Source organism: Styela clava, chromosome 7 (assembly GCF_964204865.1).
Source record: "Styela clava chromosome 7, kaStyClav1.hap1.2, whole genome shotgun sequence".
Classification (NCBI taxonomy): Eukaryota; Metazoa; Chordata; class Ascidiacea; order Stolidobranchia; family Styelidae; genus Styela; species Styela clava.
Genome location: NC_135256.1, coordinates 8,812,615 through 8,828,634, shown reverse-complemented (window position 1 = coordinate 8,828,634; position 16,020 = coordinate 8,812,615). Strand labels below are relative to the sequence as shown.

Genomic DNA, 16,020 nt, shown 5'->3' with positions numbered 1-16,020 from the left:
GGACCATTAGCATCACTTATAAAGTTTCATTTTATAAAGTGACTTTTATTGTTTCGAATATATATGAAAAAAACTATAACACCATAACAAACAAGCTTGATTAGCTGATAATCATTAGCCGGTCGAGGAAGTGTGCGTTTGAGGAGAGTGGGAGTGGTGACTCCTCTGCGGCCCATGGGCCGGGGCCACGGCCCATCGAATTGGGCCTCGGCCCATCAGGCTATGGGCCGCGGCCCATCAAGTTGTGTAAAGAAACTATTCACTTGGCTAACACAGACAGTCCCCGAACTCATAATAGAACTATAATGTAAAAAATCTGAATTTTTTTTGTCCTAACCCTAACCTGGTACACATACTACAGGAGTATATTTTTTTGGTTCGAATATTGACAATTTGGTAAAAATTTAAAATTTTGTTAAGATAATTGAATTTTTCCTGATGGGGCCGCGGCCCATCAAGCTATGGGCCACGGCCCATGTGGCCCAATTAGATGGGCCGTGGCCCCGGCCCATGGGCCGTAGAGGAGTCACCACTCCTGTAGTTTGAGGATGCCGAAATATAATTTGTGAAAACACCGGACCCAAATAATTTTGAAGTTTTGTATGCGGATCTTCGATAAAAATAGTTGAGTAGCCCTGCTGTAGGCTACTCTAATACAACGTTTCCCTAGTCGAGAAGGAATTTCACCTTGGGGAGAAATTTTGTCATTCTTGAGGAGTATTATTTATATTCTTAAGTCCTTTATTATTTCTACAATACTTATTCGTGCACATATTATAAACTATTTTAACTGTACAAAAGGGGGAGATTGACTTGTGCATAACACTAGATATGAATCCATTAAAGATCTAACAAATCACGGAAACAGAGTTTTCATGCAAAGCAAGGGAGAATAAAACGATCTAATTGAGCGAACGTAGAAATTTCACGATGAAGTTGGAAACCACAGCTTTAATTCAAAGTTTATAAGGTAGTAGTATCAAGCACGCCATGTTTTGAAGTTCGACTAAGATCTCGACCGTTTTTATACAATACAACACTCGGTACTTTGTCACTTTGTTGCATTGCTATAATTCCGCCAATTTTTGTATGGGTGTCATTATATTACTGTATTATGACACTATGTAAACTGTAAAAGGAGAGTGAAACATTAAAATCTTACTACGCAAGTCGAAAGCTTGAATTGCAACAAGTCTGGTGAGCGAGTGGTCATGGGACCGAAATGCACTGGACACGTATGTGTGATGCGTGTCCCGCCTTCATTCGCCCAATATGTTTTATAAAGCACTTCCGCGTCTGTGCGAAGCAGTTGTTATAGGCTAGGTCTAGTTGTTAGTAAGTTGTATCTCAACGGAGTAAGTTACGACCTAATAGCGTAAATAGTACCTTGCTTAAGTAATTGAAACAGACAGTCTGTTGATAAGGATTAGTCTTCGACACTGGTGTCCGTACCGAGAATCGTAAAGAATGAGTGTTTATATTCGATTTCTTTTAGCGCCTGCCTTGGTAGTTACGGTAGGTTCCGAGCATAACTGCGGGAGGCACAATTGACCAAAGTTCATGTGTGGCTCATGATTGATTTTTCCAATCAAATTTACTCGTTATTTTGATCAAATACTCCTACGTTTTAAAATCCAGAAATCCATCAATATTTAAACGTTTTCTGTGGTGGATATGGTAACTCCAATGGTATTCTTACATTTAAATCATTGAAAATGTGTCTGCTTAATCAGGTATATTTACTTTCCATATTTGAGCCTGGTACGTAGGCTCTAGGGAACTAATGTTACAAATGCCTATATTGACTGATTACTGGATTAATTTCCTCAAGTTTCTCGGAGTGCTTTGCTCAAAACTTCACACAGTCCCACCTCTCATTTGTTATATTGAATTATAGTAATTGCCAACTCATTTCTTTATTATTTATTTTAAATTCTGCAATCATGACTACTGTTAATGCTATCGAATGAATGCTTTCATACAGCATATATTTCTGGAGGCGCAGTTCTTACCACTTCATGGCAGCTCCTGCCACGAACGAACCGCGGCAGCTCTTGCCATGGTTTTATATCGCTATTCAGTAATCAGTATTAACGGTATATTCACAAATTAATGTACCAGATTTTAATTGATCATGTGGAATTATATCGACTTAAACCCTAACCCTAACCCCAAATCAATCAAAACTGTATCCATAAGAAAAACGTTCCAACTTACCTAATATTTGTCACCATAATAGACAGCCCTGTCTTTACGGCCCACCTGCCGCGGTTACGGCAGCAAAATTTTACCTGCCATTGATTTTCAATTTGCTGCCGCGGTAACGGCAGCTCGACATTGGTTTGTGGCAGATAAAAAGTCAGTTGCCATGAGTTTGGCCGTAGCGGCCATGGTATGGAAATACTGCCATGGTTTTGCGGCAGCTGCAGATGCCACAGAATACTTAAAACTGCACTTGTATTTCTGGGTCAGCAGTGTTGATGGCCTCAAATGATACTTTCATCCAACTAATATCATAATATTGTCCCAGTACAGCAGTAGCTGTTTTTGATTTTTGTTTGTGGAAAATAAATCTCTGTTGCCATTTGTAATATGGTAAAATCATATTCATAGTTAATATTTATTATAAATAGGAGGTACAACTTTAGGTAGCTTCACACATATTAGAATTTTTTTTGATTCCCCGCTAATATTGATGAAATATTATGAGGGTAGAAAGGAATTTGTTGAAATTTGAGAAAATTCAAATATCACCCAAACTGATAGAAAATATCCTAATTGTAAAACCTGATACAGTCTTGGGTTGCTCGGGGTCTTATTGAGCAAATTGTCAGCAACGTTTTCAGTGATATTGTCCATGATTCATAAAATACTTTACATTGTGTTTTGTGACCAAGCATAAATTTATGCTTTGCAACTTCAATGAAATGACACCTGAAATACATACATAGGCTAAGCCTATTTTTGTCCAACAATGCCATTTACCAAGGCCGCAGTTTCTGCATGTCTGGTCATGTAAAAAGCAGCCAACTGGAAATTATTTCCTGGTTTTATAAAATATAGTCATAGACCCAGTAATGAAGTGCTTACTGCATTTCAGAAATTAATATTGAACAGTTGTAGACTTGAAATTAATTTGTGATTGAATAACTTCTGGAACAATGTGGTTAAAAATAACCATACTACTTGGAATTGTTATACTATGTTGTACACCATGTATGTGGACATTTGGTTTTGGTTCGGATCGAGTACTTTTACGTGATATTTCTGCAATAACACTTCATCAAGGTCAAATGACAACCGGGCGAAGGTCATCTCCTGTGCCACAGTTGAAATGTGTTGGAGGAGTTGCGGGGTGCCATGGTTTTGTTCCACATACAGTCCAATGCAGAAATGTGGGATTCGATGGCCATGATGTTCAATGGGAATGCAAAACTGATATGGATGACTCGTATCGTTTTGGGAAAGTACAAGTTACTTGTGAAGGTTATGACTACCCAGACGATCCCTATGTTTTGAAAGGATCTTGTGGTTTGGAGTACACAATTGATGTAACTGATGCAGGAAAATCCAGAAACCAAAATAGTTGGGGTGGGTATAGTTACGGACAATCAAACTTACAGCATAAAGAGTCTTCAGGATCTTGTTTTCTGGGATTATTGGTTGTTGGGGCGATTGTGTTCCTAATTTATAAAATGTGTTCTGCTGTAAGTGAAAATCAACCGAACCATTCCAGAGGTACCAGTTCTAACCATAGATCACCTCCTGGTAACCAACCACCTCCTTATGGTTTCAAACCAGAGTACTCACAGACTGGTGGCAATTATGAACCTCCACCAGCGTATTCTGATTCTACCGGCGACAGGACACGTACATCTTCTTCAACGACAACAAACAATTCATCACCTGCTGGTGGCTTTTGGTCTGGCATGGGATGGGGAGGTGTACTTGGTTATCTTTTTGGACGAAGAGGCAATAATTATGGATATGGGTATCCAAGAAATAATTATGGCACTGGATACAATGGAGGGTGGGGTGGAAGCGGATGGGGTGGTAATCGTGGATGGGGTAGCAGTGGGTGGGGAGGAAATCGAGGATGGGGCAACTCCTGGCAATCGGGAACATCTCATACCACATACAGAGGCAGCAGGTCGTCATCATCTGGAACATCAAGGACTGCATCTGGGTTTGGGGGGACCTCAAGAAGATAACATTGTCTTTGCTCCTTTTACTTTCATATTTTGTTTGTACATATGTAATGTTTTGCACTTCCACATGATTTTTTTTCTGTATTATTCCATATTAGTTATTCAAAAAGGATGAATACTGCAATGGTTAATTTGTTTAATGAGATTCACTTTTGTAGAAACTGAACTGTGTTTGTAACTATAGGCAATCACTTTCAATCATCTGAGTAAAGTGATGGGAGAAAAATTGATGATGTATAATTTAAAATAATAGGTGTATGTAGTTGCATATTGCTTTTACAGTGTCAATTTTTTTTAAAAAATCGAATGTTGTTTATCAGTTTGTCATCTGTATAGAAACAAACCCCCGCATTACATCAACCTTGCCCGCGAATAGCTATCATAACAACTGAACGAACAAAACAAAAGTATTCCCGGTTACGATTCGCGTCGCGAAATACACAACCACAAAATTTGTCATTCACAGAAATAACATGTGGGAAAATGGATGGTACATTCAAAGTGTAGTGTCACTGGTGTTCTGTGCGTATATGCAGCATGTTATCCTACTCGCATCATTACATAGGACCAGCTGTCTATAGCTAAAGCCTCACCCCTGAAGTCACGAACCCATGCAGTAATTGTTATTTTGCCTCATGATCTGTTACTTCATTGAAAAATGCCTTGTTATATATATAAATTCAACAGGCTGAGAGACAAGACACTTTGTATGTGTACTAGTAATCAACTGATGGTCAATATTGTGCGAAATGTTTTATTGTCATTTTGTAGACATGGAAAGAAAATATCATGAATCATAAATTCATACGAAATTCAAAAAACATTGGCATGTATGAAGAATGCAGTGTTGTCAGTCAGACTCATCATGCTGAATGGAGCATAAACAGAAGTCACTATTTCCTCTCAATAATCAGCATTAATCATACCAGGTTGATGTTTGTGTAATTAAAATAGTCCTTCATTGCCACAAGTATGTGTATGGTGCTGAAATTCCCAGATTCATGTAATAGCATAACAAGGGCAATGATGACAAAATTTCAGCATCCTAGTTCCAATGAAAATTTTGCAAATCAAAACGACTTGTATTTCCACATCTTTGAACAATCCAACGCAGTCAAAACTCCATAGTACACAACCTAACAGTTCATGATCATAGTTTACCGCAAATGTATTGCAATGGCTTCGTATATCAAAATGCTTTGTCAAGTATTGCATTCAACCCACTTAATACCTGTCTTTAGCATGTTAGATATGCATAACATCCATTTTCAGACAGTTTTACTCGGCATATCTCAATTTTCTTTCGTCACTTCGGTCCCATATATTGATGGTTGTTTGGTGACAATTGCATTTAATGATTTCTTAAATTTCATGAAATGTCGTTTAAATTCGAGACCATCTCCTTTCGACAAGCGCAAATCCACCAGACAGCGCTGGTTATCACTGGAATTATTCTCAATAATACAAACTTTAAAAACAAGTGAGTTTTTTCGTCGGTCCGTAGTAGAAACCGTCAGAATACCAGGTGACATTTGCTTCACAGAATGCCTGAGAATAAAGAGAACCTGGTGTAAGCATTAGGAGGGCACAGTGCCTAATTTCAAGGGCAGTCGCTCCGGGCAGCACGTTATAGGGATGAGTTTGCTTAGTTTGATGATTTGATTAATAATATTACAAACATTTTACTACTACTTGATCTTTAATTTAATTATTCTCATGTACAACAACATCTATAATTTGTATATCCCCCAAATTATTTTTGAAGTTAGGTATAATAACATTACAGGAACTGCCCGGCGTTCCGGACAGGAGAAAAGTTTGACAGACCACTGAGTGTGGATTAGAATTTTAATATGACAGATAAAACAACAGATATACCATTCCTAAAATCTAAGGAATAATCTAAGTCCAGATTCGAACAACAACTCCTCAAAAAATAGCATTCTAACAAAAATTTGGTTTGATCCTGAGCACTCAAATTCAAAAAACGAAATGATTGCGAAATCTAGCTGCCAAGCTTACCCAAACTTTTTGCAAACTTTCGTAATCTCATTAATAGTTTCTTCTGTAGTTTTACTGCTCCAGAATCTGGTCATACGTTTAACAAGTTTCTGCCACATATTTTGTGTTGTAGCTGGTGTATTCATCCATTGAGAACTAAGTAGCATATTATCCATTTCGACAGGCTGAAATGGGTAAAATTTTTAAGATTGAGCACAATAAGATGAGCACGAGAAAACTTTCGTAACTGATTACCAGTAGGGAGTTATTTGATTTCCAGTTTATCGTTGAAATTTTCATAGTATTACTGCCTCAGATTCATTTTTAAACAAGAAGAATGTCCTGTTTGGACAGAAATATTTGACATGAGCTTGCAGTGGGATTTGCCCCCAAATTTTGTGCATTACAAACACATGCTATAGCCCGATTTGTGAATGCAGACGAACAACAAAAATATAATCTTGAAGAAATTAACAGAAAATGAATTTTACCTGTGACAAGCAAGCATGAGTTAGTAAATTGTCTACTGATACTGTAGATATTTCATTGCAACTGCTGTTAAGTTGAGGTTCAGGTTGTGTGACAGAAAGCTAATAAAATAAAAAAATATTCAGTAATCAATACTGTTGATGTTGACAAATATACCATAAATAGGTTTTCGCTGAATTTTGATTGGTAAACCCTGAGTTGACCTCAGAGCTAGATGTACATGTGATTATTCTTCAGGAGTTTGATGTACGGGGGCGGGGCTTTGTTCTTTCTTGCACAAGTAAATTAGAAATAAATGCAGCATTGCAATAAATTTGTGAATCAATCCCTTTGAACCATTTGATATACTCATTTTAATTCCTGCTAATATATCCTTGAAGCATACTAATCACTAACACAAGGCAGATAGGAGGAAGAAGTAGAAAGTTACACACTACTTCAATTAACCTTAACTTTTAGTGAATGATTGACATCTTGAACTTGCAGTGCAAAATGTACTTTTGCAAATGCAGGCAATCATGTGATGTTAACTTGTACACATAAATATTTGTTCTTACTGCATCCCTATCTTGCACTGCAATAATGATTGATCCTGATTCAGTCAGCAGTCGTTTTGCGAGTGGTGAATTGTCAAATGATGATGACGATCTTCTTTTGAATGGTAGAGGTTTCACAAACCATCTGTTCGAATATGTTATGTAGCTTTCACACATATTAATCATAGTGGGTACCAAATAATTTACTATTCTCAATAAGTAATATGATGTACATCTAATTTTTTTGAATATAATGTTAAATTAATTAGTGCAAACCTCTATTTCGACCAACTAAATTCCAAATTTAAAAATACTGTTTCAAAAGTATTCAAAATAAGGGAAAATTCGGTTTCAGCCACCTATGCTTCATAGATATAAATCAACAAGCAAATAGTGGGAATTATTATGGTGAAATGAATGATATGAATTGTTGGGAGTACATAGGAGATGTGTGTACCAGTTTAGTTTAGGCGATTTTCTTTAAAATGACGACATTGAGAAGTTCAGTTTTAATGTAGCTTCCACGAACCATTGTAAAGCAAGGACAAGTGCTGAATCATCACTTTTACAGTCAGTAAATACTATATATAGTTGACTGATACTCAAATTAAGAAAAATTTTCGTGCTATTCTTGATAATTATAAAAGAAAATTTTAATCATACCTGTCCTTTTTCACAGTTGCAATAGTTGCACGTTTTTCAGGAGATTCGACCAATACTCTCCTCAATAGGGCCAGAGGTATTGTATCAATTTTATTCCAAGGTGATAATTGGACTTTTCTGTCTAACCAATCACAATATTCTTGGCATCCATCACTTGGTTCATCCCATGGCAGTTCACCTGAAGAAAACATTTCCCAATCCAAAATTTAGTTGTCAAGAATATGTAAAAAACAAACAGCAAAAATTATCCTACGATGTACTTGGATGCTTGTAATTTAGAATCACTCAGATTGTATATTTAAAGATTATCAATGCTATTCTCATACGCAACTGGATGAGACGCTGTAGTTTGCCTATGATTTAGAAAATGCTATCCTAACCCGGAATGTCTAACAAGGACATATCACATGAAATGTGCTGGGAAATGACAAGACGTATATAGGTGATCTGGTACTAATGTTAACTTCTATGGCAAATAAATGCACCATATACATTTGACATATCAACCTCACTTTATCTTTTATTCTATTCATTGATATAGATATTTCTCCTACATACCTGCTAACATGGCGACCAATACTATTGCACATGACCACACATCTGCAGGTTCGGCATGATAAGGTTCTTGTACTAATACTTCTGGTGCGACATAAGGTGGTGTTCCACAACATCTATTGATTAATCTTTCTCTACCTGTGAGTGAGTAGTTATAAACAATTTAATTTAGGGTATTTATTTAAATAATTTTGCTCTGACAAAATATGTATATGGCCCATGCCTAAAAGAAGCATGATTAAAATATTATCTATTATTAATAGTCGAGTCAGAATAACGGCAACTACTGGGGGAGAACCACAATCCCATGGTACATCACAATTGCTTTCTGTTGTAAATTCATTAACAGCACATAGCTTAATTGTTGGTACAACAGGGAGAACCGGGGAGCCAAACTCGAAGAATGGAAGAAACGAGCCATTGCTATTTCAAAACAGCTCTTGGAACATGTGCAGAGGGTATCTAAGTTCCACCAAGGCTTAGAGGAGTCTATGAACTATTTACTATTGACGCAGACCACCCCAGATTCCAAGCTATTTGAACTCTCATTCCGTTCTTGTTTGACCAAAACACTACCAATTCCACAATGCTGTCTATAGCTAATGCAATATATTTCAAATTACCTTTGTGTCTGAATATTGTTGCTAAACCAAAATCAACAATCTTAAGAATGTTATTTCCATCGAGAAGTAAATTTTCTGGTTTGATATCACGGTGTGTCACTCCAAGAGAATGCAGGTATTCAACACCTGGAAGATTAACATAAATACTAATTATGTTAATTACTAGTTGAAAAGATAATTTTTCAAAGAAATGATTTTATACCTGAAATTAATTGCCTAAAATATGATTGCGCGTGTGAAGGAGGCATTCCAATATCTGGTTCAATCTTATCAAATAATTCTCCACCACTTGCATATGCCAGAAATATATATTGATGTGTTGTCTCTTTTCTTGTACCGTAACATTTCACAATGTGTTTATGATCCAACATTTTGTGTATTCCAACTTCTTTACGAATCTGATGAATTCACGATACAAAATTTTACAGTATGCTAAATAACATACCGTAATTACTGATGGTTAACACATTGTGCTACAAGGTAGAAATTTGCTTGTTATTCCAATTGTATTCACCCTTTTAGATTAATAGTATAATCAAATCCTATGTGGAGCGATTAGGAGTGTAAGAAATGCCCTGATGAAAGAAATACTATGATGATGAGCCAATCGGACTATGGCAACAGCACGAACCCTCTTGGGTCAACTGAATATTTATTTAGAAGAAAATTACACGAGAATCTCTTACTATCAAAATCTTACCAGATCCATTGCTGCTGCATCTTGTGCTTTCTTTAGGTCAATTATCTTGACAGCAACTGCTTCATCATTTCCTGAGTTAATAGCGAGTTTAACCTCACCATACGCACCTTCTCCGAGTGTTTGAACGAAATCCCATCCATCTACAAATGGCACTGCTGCAGCAGTCATCTTATTTTTTTAAACACAATAATAGCTTGAAAAATCTCATGGATTAGATAGTGAAATTACTGCAAAAATGAAAGAACAAAAAGAAGAATTCAAATAACGAAAATTAACAAATACGAGTATTATTATTAGGTCTTAATAACGACAAAATAAATTTATGATACTAGGAAAAGTGTTTCAATTCCTCTGCAGCACTGTTACGCATGCACTGTGAAGCATGAATATACGTAGATAAATATGCAAGTGTATGTAAGTTATAGCAATAGTACAGTAGAACTGATAAACTGTAGAAATTTGCTCTCAATTACTGAAAACAGTATAGGATCATTTTTGTACTGTTAATTCAGCTCAACATTTTATTAAGTATTTTGAACTTGGGACTTTTGGAATGAACCATTTTCATGGGGATTTCTTTTTACTGGTGCCAGGTTTTTTCTTTTTGCTGTTTGCTTTTTTCGGTTTCACATATTTAGCAGCTATTTGGTCTAGAAATGCTTCTTGTTTCTTCATCCGATCCTCATTTCTTTGGGCAATGATACTTGCTATGTCAGATATGGAATCTCCCATTTCTTTTTCAAAAACTTTCGCATTTTTTTCTGCATGCTTTGCTTCTTTCTCGTATTTACGTTTTCGTGCTAAACGTTTTGCTTTGGTTTCTTTAGAGAATTTATCATAGTTTGGCAATTCCTTAGCTTTGATCCATTCTTCAATCAGTTCTCTATATCGTTGTTCATGATCTAAAGCTCTACAATACATATTTTGTATTATTTTATTCATATCACCTTTATATTCCTCATAAGCTTTTTTTAAGTCATCTTTTTCCTTTTCCGAGCCCCAGTATTCATCAGTAAACTCTTTAATGGCATCGTTTAAATTTCCAAATCTTGACGACCAAAATTGTTTCCAATTAAAAATGTCGCTGTCAATTTCATTATCTACACATCCACTTTCATCATAAACTTTCCGACGTTCTTCATCAGAAAGTACGCTATAGACTTTTCCTAAAATTTGGAATTTTTCAGTAGCAAGTGCTTTCTCTTCTTCAGTTACCCTATCAGGATGAACCTTCAAAGACATTTTACGATAAGCCGCTTTGATTTGTTTTTCTGATGCATCCTTTGATACATTCAACACATTATACAAGTCTTTTGACCCAAACTGTTCCTCGCATTGCTCCAAAAAAGACATTTTATGTTTTCTATTCTACCAAAGAACAAAATAATCAATTAGTTACAAAAATAGGCAATAGAGAAATTATAACCCCCCCAAGTCTCTAGAGAGGTGAACCAACTTAAAGATATGTCTTTCAGATAAAAGTCGGTCAATTTATCAATCAATTTAATATGATTGTTTTGGGAACATGAATTGGTGCTACTATAGCATGAAGTCCACTGCCAAGTGTCATATGTCACCTAATCTATATCTGAGGTCTACCTACCATGTTAAGATTAGAATCAGATCCATGTCATACATCACTAAATTAGTCATAGAAAGTGTTCCGAATAATTGTTACATATTTGGAATGAAAAATGCAGCGGTAAACCTCAAGCTATAATAGTATCCATGCTACTTCTAACAAGGCTCTTAATGAGCAGAACAAAACAGTCACACGAAAGCAAAACATTTCTTGATAATCGAGGAGTAGAAAATTCAATACTTCGCAGAAGATGATGTGTATGTGAAGGTCATAATAAAAACAAGTTGAGACAATGCATTTACTAAACATTACGCCAAAATAATTTAGATATAAACAATATGAAAAAAAGATTATAACACAATTTCAACACAAAACATTTTAAATATGAAACATTTGAATATACAACACTACCACAGGGGACAGAAACCTTTACAGCTAAATTTATTTCAAATAGCGGACATTTTCATATGCAGCCCTGCTATAGTGGACAAAAACCTTTTTCAGTTAACTGTAAGTTAATACTAGCACCTATTTTTGCATGGTGAGATTTGAACACAGTAACTTTAATAGGTATAATTCCATGTTCTATTGAATTATCATTTACATTTTTCAAAACATTAGATTTGGATAAATATATTCGCGTCGCTACAGCAGAATTCCACGAATGACCAAATCCAGCATTTGGAGAAGAGTCAGAATCAATATTAAAATATGTGTTTGTAGTAACTACAACAGCTAGAGTAAAATCTTTCGCTATGGCATTAATTTCTTTTTTTATTGATGTTGCCAGAGATTGTCCTTCAACATATGATAAATTTTTCAAATCAGAGAGTAAAACAGCTGATAAGGAATCAATGATAATTGCTTTCAAGCTTAAGGTGAAGCCAGTATCATGTGAGTTTAAATTTCCACGAATCATTGATAATATGTCAAGGAGATGATAAGTTGATGTGCATTTACATACTCTAATATGTGATAACGTCTCACCAAAATTTGTTTTAATCATTTGAGCAGCCCTTTCTGGGGAAAAACCAGAGCTGCAGTCAATATATATCACATTTTGCTTTAACGAGGCAGCTATATTGATTGCAAGCCCCGTGCATAATTGTGTTTTTCCAGCTGCAGATGAACCGCAGATTTCAGTCACTTCTCCAGTAAATATACCAGATGATAAAAGATCATCCAACTCTGTACAATTTGTTGAAAGAATTGAAAGGGTAGCAATTGATTCTTCATATAGATTCAAACCATTCAAGGGAAATGATGAATATTCAGCAAGCAATACACGTCGTATCGATAAAACAGTTTTATATTGAACCTCACACTGAGATGTAATTTTACTTGGTTCCGTACAAATAAAATCCAATACTCTTTTTACTCCATTAGAAGCTAGTTTTGCAACTATACTTTCAGTCAGTAACGGACACATTCCAGCCTGAAGAAGAGGCATTGTTTGCTTAATATAGACCTAATTGTATCTGTAAAAAATGGTGATTAAATTTTTTTGATTAGTGTGGTATGTAAGTTAAACTCACATGCCATGCATACCAATTGAATTTTCTATACAGACTTTAGAGGAGAAAAGCCACTGACTCTGAGAATGTAGGTTGGCAAATGAAGCATTACAACAGTATTGCCTTATCAATCACTATGTCAATATGTGTTGATGTGATTCTTAGATTACACCAATATTTCGTATGAAATGAGGCTGAAGCATGGTGCATCATTTATTAATTTGATTTTGAAAACAAAGAATGTTTGAATGTCCAGGTTAATAGAGTTTATCTCCATGTATCCGCCTTCATCACTGTATTGTTTGTATTTCCATTGCTGTGTGCAGGTGTGTCACAATTCAGCAATTCCAGAATTCTATCAAGCTTAAGTCAAGCTTTTTTTTCTTGGGTAAATCAGATTATTTTTTCCCGAAGAATTCAATGATGACGTTATTAGATTATGCTTCTTTGTAGTATTTTGCGCAATATCATTATACTGTATTTTTACCGATATTGAGGGACAACAACGTCCAGACGTCTCCCAAAGGAGGGGTGTCTGATCATTGGTAAAATGGATTTTCCTGAATCGAGACAATGTCAACCGATCTGTATAGTGTGCCGTACTGCTCTATGCCACAAGAGTAAACAAGAGGTCGTGGTCCACCTTACCAACTTTCCTCTCCCCAAGGATAAATACAGAACTATGTAAATCCTATCCTGTCTACTTCCAGACTATTGTTAGCCGTCAGTCATCGGCATGAACCAGTTGAATAGCAAACTTCGTTACCGGTCTGCCAGTACTACCAGATGACTATTATTGCGTATTGACAGATTGAGCTAATCGCAATCCGACTAACAAACTTTTCGGCCAAGGAAACAAAAACATTTCATCAAATCAGTTAGTTGTGTTGAAGAAACTGCAGAATTGAAGACTGGAAGAGTGAAAAATGAATGACAATGAATAAATAATTTTTTTTTTCTAATTCGGATTTGTGAATAGGATAGTTTTGATTTATCCAAATGTAGCCTATTATTTCAATTTTTGCCAATTATTGTTCGAATTTGATCCAGATTAGTACCCATTTTCCAAGAAAAAAAAAACATTTGCATAGAAAATTCAGAAAAACAAAAGATTATAGGCTACAACAACAACAGAAAACCATATTACTCATATTTACATCATTTGTTCAATTTTGATATTCCATGTCATATAGTCCATTTAGAATTAATTCCCATGTTGTGATTGGCCGTTCAACCAATATATTTATTTTAGTAATTATTAGATTAGGCATACAAGCATACTACTCATTTATGCACCCAAATGCCTCCGCCCCATGCATAAATTTACACGTGCTATTATTTGTTCTGCTATTATTTGTTCTTGTTGAGACCGCCGTCGGGTAAAATATCAACGATGGAATACTGGAGTAGGAAATATTTGGACGAAAACTTGGAAATTAGACGAATATAAACCCTACTGAGAAGATACATACAAACTTAAATCAAAACGATGTTGTCGGATACAGTACTGATACGATATGGATCAGTTCGCATCAGATCATGCTGGGCCAGCATTGCTGGCCTGCGTGGAGTTTATCATGGAAAACTGGTCGAAGCTGGGAAAAACATGAACAGTCAATTGTAACGAATATTTGAAGGTAGATTGCATAAAAAAGACTACTTACACTACTGCACTAAGCAAATTTTGATTAAAACTGAAGTTGTAACGCCAGGGCAATGCACTTGTCATATTTTACTTCGTTTGTTGTTGTTTTCTTTCATGGTGCTTTTATCCTTGTTGTTTAGTTGAGTGCGTTTGTAATCAAATTATTTACCACATATTGCGCACTGCTTGTTTGTTTATGTTCTACAATTCTCGTTATTTATATGTACAGATATAGCCTATTAGAAATTACACTCCATGTTAAAACTCCACATCCACACCCAAGTATTTACGCCCGAATTATCTTTCGTGTTCCTTTTTTTTCAATTTACTTCAATGTGTTGTTTGCCACATCCACACCCAAGTATTTACGCCCGAATTATCTTCCGCGTTCCCTTTTTTTTTTTTTTTGGTTATCCAAATACGTGATTTCAATTTATTTGCATGAAGTCACCAAGATTTTATTTTTCCACATTTTGGCCGAATTTTAATTATTCATATATTTCACCCCAATCCAATGTATCCACCAGTCAAATAATCCATTACATTCCATTCGTTCAGCACATTTAAGTAAGTACATAATTAATTTTATAATACGGTATGCATGGAAATAGAAAAACATTTACACTACTGCACTAATTAGATAGGTTATCGATCATGTTTGATCAGTTGAAGGGGGTGATATTCAACCCACCCAACATGAAAGTTTAAATGGATGAAACTTTTCAATTTTAAAACAAGAATATCGGTCGGAGACCGAAGACTTATCGATCGACCGAAAAAAATAATTAATAACTCGCTAATTATACGACATAATCAACCCAAAATCAATAGTTTCTGGTCCGAGATATGATGCATGCACATGCAAAATTTGGAGCAGATTCAACTTAAGAAAATCTTAAGATCGATAAGTAATAAATGTTAGTACTATTAAATACAGTTATAAATAGTTGAGGTAATTTAGTCAAGTTGAAACAGATTTCTCAAGCAATGTTCTAACAATACTTTGCATGTATCTCTCTTTTTTGTATGATTGAAAACAATTAATTTGACCTTGGATCATGCTTTTATACTGTATTCTCAAATTAATTTGATTTTTTTCCAAACTATCATACTTTACACTATTACGATGTAGCCAGATGCAATATTTACCGATTCCAATTAAAAATAAACAGTATTCGTTGTCAATATTGTCTAAAAGAAGTACAGATTTTGTGTCAGTTCGGTCAAGTTGGCACCAATTCCAAAAACATTTTGTAAAGGGACATTCACATAATAAATGATATACTGTTTCGCACATATTTCCATCACACAAAACACAACCCCCACCCTCATCACTGAACCACTGATTTAAAAAATTACCTACTGGTAATGCTAAATTTGCCTCTTTCCAACAAAAGTCTTGGGTTTTTCTTGGTAAATCGTAATATCTAATTTTATTCCAGGATACTTTTGAGTATTCAATTCCAAAATTATTAATAAATCTTTGATTAAGGACTACCTTTTT

At 35.4% G+C, this 16,020-nt stretch overlaps 4 protein-coding genes across 5 annotated transcripts; 1 reads left to right on the top strand and 3 right to left on the bottom strand.

Annotated features, from left to right (window-relative positions):
• Positions 1-3,074: 3,074 nt before the first annotated feature.
• On the top strand, positions 3,075-4,524 carry LOC120327828 (store-operated calcium entry-associated regulatory factor-like). Its single transcript, XM_039394188.2, has one exon. It carries the CDS (start codon positions 3,162-3,164, stop codon positions 4,209-4,211), a length of 1,050 nt encoding a protein of 349 aa, XP_039250122.2. The 5' UTR covers positions 3,075-3,161; the 3' UTR covers positions 4,212-4,524.
• A 422-nt stretch (positions 4,525-4,946) lies between these two features.
• LOC120327827 (serine/threonine-protein kinase Chk1-like) lies at positions 4,947-9,963 on the bottom strand. The gene is made up of 9 exons (XM_039394187.2): positions 9,776-9,963; positions 9,278-9,473; positions 9,076-9,201; positions 8,456-8,590; positions 7,898-8,075; positions 7,256-7,379; positions 6,701-6,799; positions 6,231-6,394; positions 4,947-5,756 (listed from the first exon to the last, which is right to left on the bottom strand). Exons 1-9 carry the CDS (start codon positions 9,941-9,943, stop codon positions 5,501-5,503), a joined length of 1,446 nt encoding a protein of 481 aa, XP_039250121.2. The 5' UTR covers positions 9,944-9,963; the 3' UTR covers positions 4,947-5,500.
• A 43-nt stretch (positions 9,964-10,006) lies between these two features.
• Positions 10,007-11,405, bottom strand: LOC120327859 (dnaJ homolog subfamily C member 9-like). The gene has a single exon (XM_078114174.1). It carries the CDS (start codon positions 11,126-11,128, stop codon positions 10,340-10,342), a length of 789 nt encoding a protein of 262 aa, XP_077970300.1. The 5' UTR covers positions 11,129-11,405; the 3' UTR covers positions 10,007-10,339.
• Positions 11,406-11,552: 147 nt separating this feature from the next.
• Positions 11,553-14,899, bottom strand: LOC120327829 (DNA repair protein RAD51 homolog 4-like). 2 transcript variants are annotated; one of them, XM_039394190.2, is made up of 2 exons: positions 14,536-14,899; positions 11,553-12,835 (listed from the first exon to the last, which is right to left on the bottom strand). In XM_039394190.2, exon 2 carries the CDS (start codon positions 12,805-12,807, stop codon positions 11,836-11,838), a length of 972 nt encoding a protein of 323 aa, XP_039250124.2. In that variant the 5' UTR covers positions 12,808-12,835; positions 14,536-14,899; the 3' UTR covers positions 11,553-11,835. The 2 variants fall into 2 exon arrangements, with proteins under 2 accessions (XP_039250124.2, XP_077970298.1); XM_078114172.1 differs by having other exon boundaries at positions 11,553-13,782; positions 14,536-14,898.
• Positions 14,900-16,020: the final 1,121 nt, after the last annotated feature.

Excerpts from the sequence above, each read along its gene's own strand:
- LOC120327828 (XM_039394188.2), top strand. The coding sequence starts at position 3,162 with ATGTGGTTAAAAATAACCATACTACTTGGAATTGTTATACTATGTTGT.
- LOC120327829 (XM_039394190.2), bottom strand. The coding sequence starts at position 12,807 with ATGCCTCTTCTTCAGGCTGGAATGTGTCCGTTACTGACTGAAAGTATA.
- LOC120327859 (XM_078114174.1), bottom strand. The coding sequence starts at position 11,128 with ATGTCTTTTTTGGAGCAATGCGAGGAACAGTTTGGGTCAAAAGACTTG.
- LOC120327827 (XM_039394187.2), bottom strand. The coding sequence starts at position 9,943 with ATGACTGCTGCAGCAGTGCCATTTGTAGATGGATGGGATTTCGTTCAA. Across the intron at positions 8,076-8,455 it reads ATTGGTCGCCATGTTAGCAG|GTGAACTGCCATGGGATGAA; the intron begins GTATGTAGGAGA and ends TGTTTTCTTCAG. Across the intron at positions 6,395-6,700 it reads CTCATGCTTGCTTGTCACAG|CCTGTCGAAATGGATAATAT; the intron begins GTAAAATTCATT and ends TACCCATTTCAG.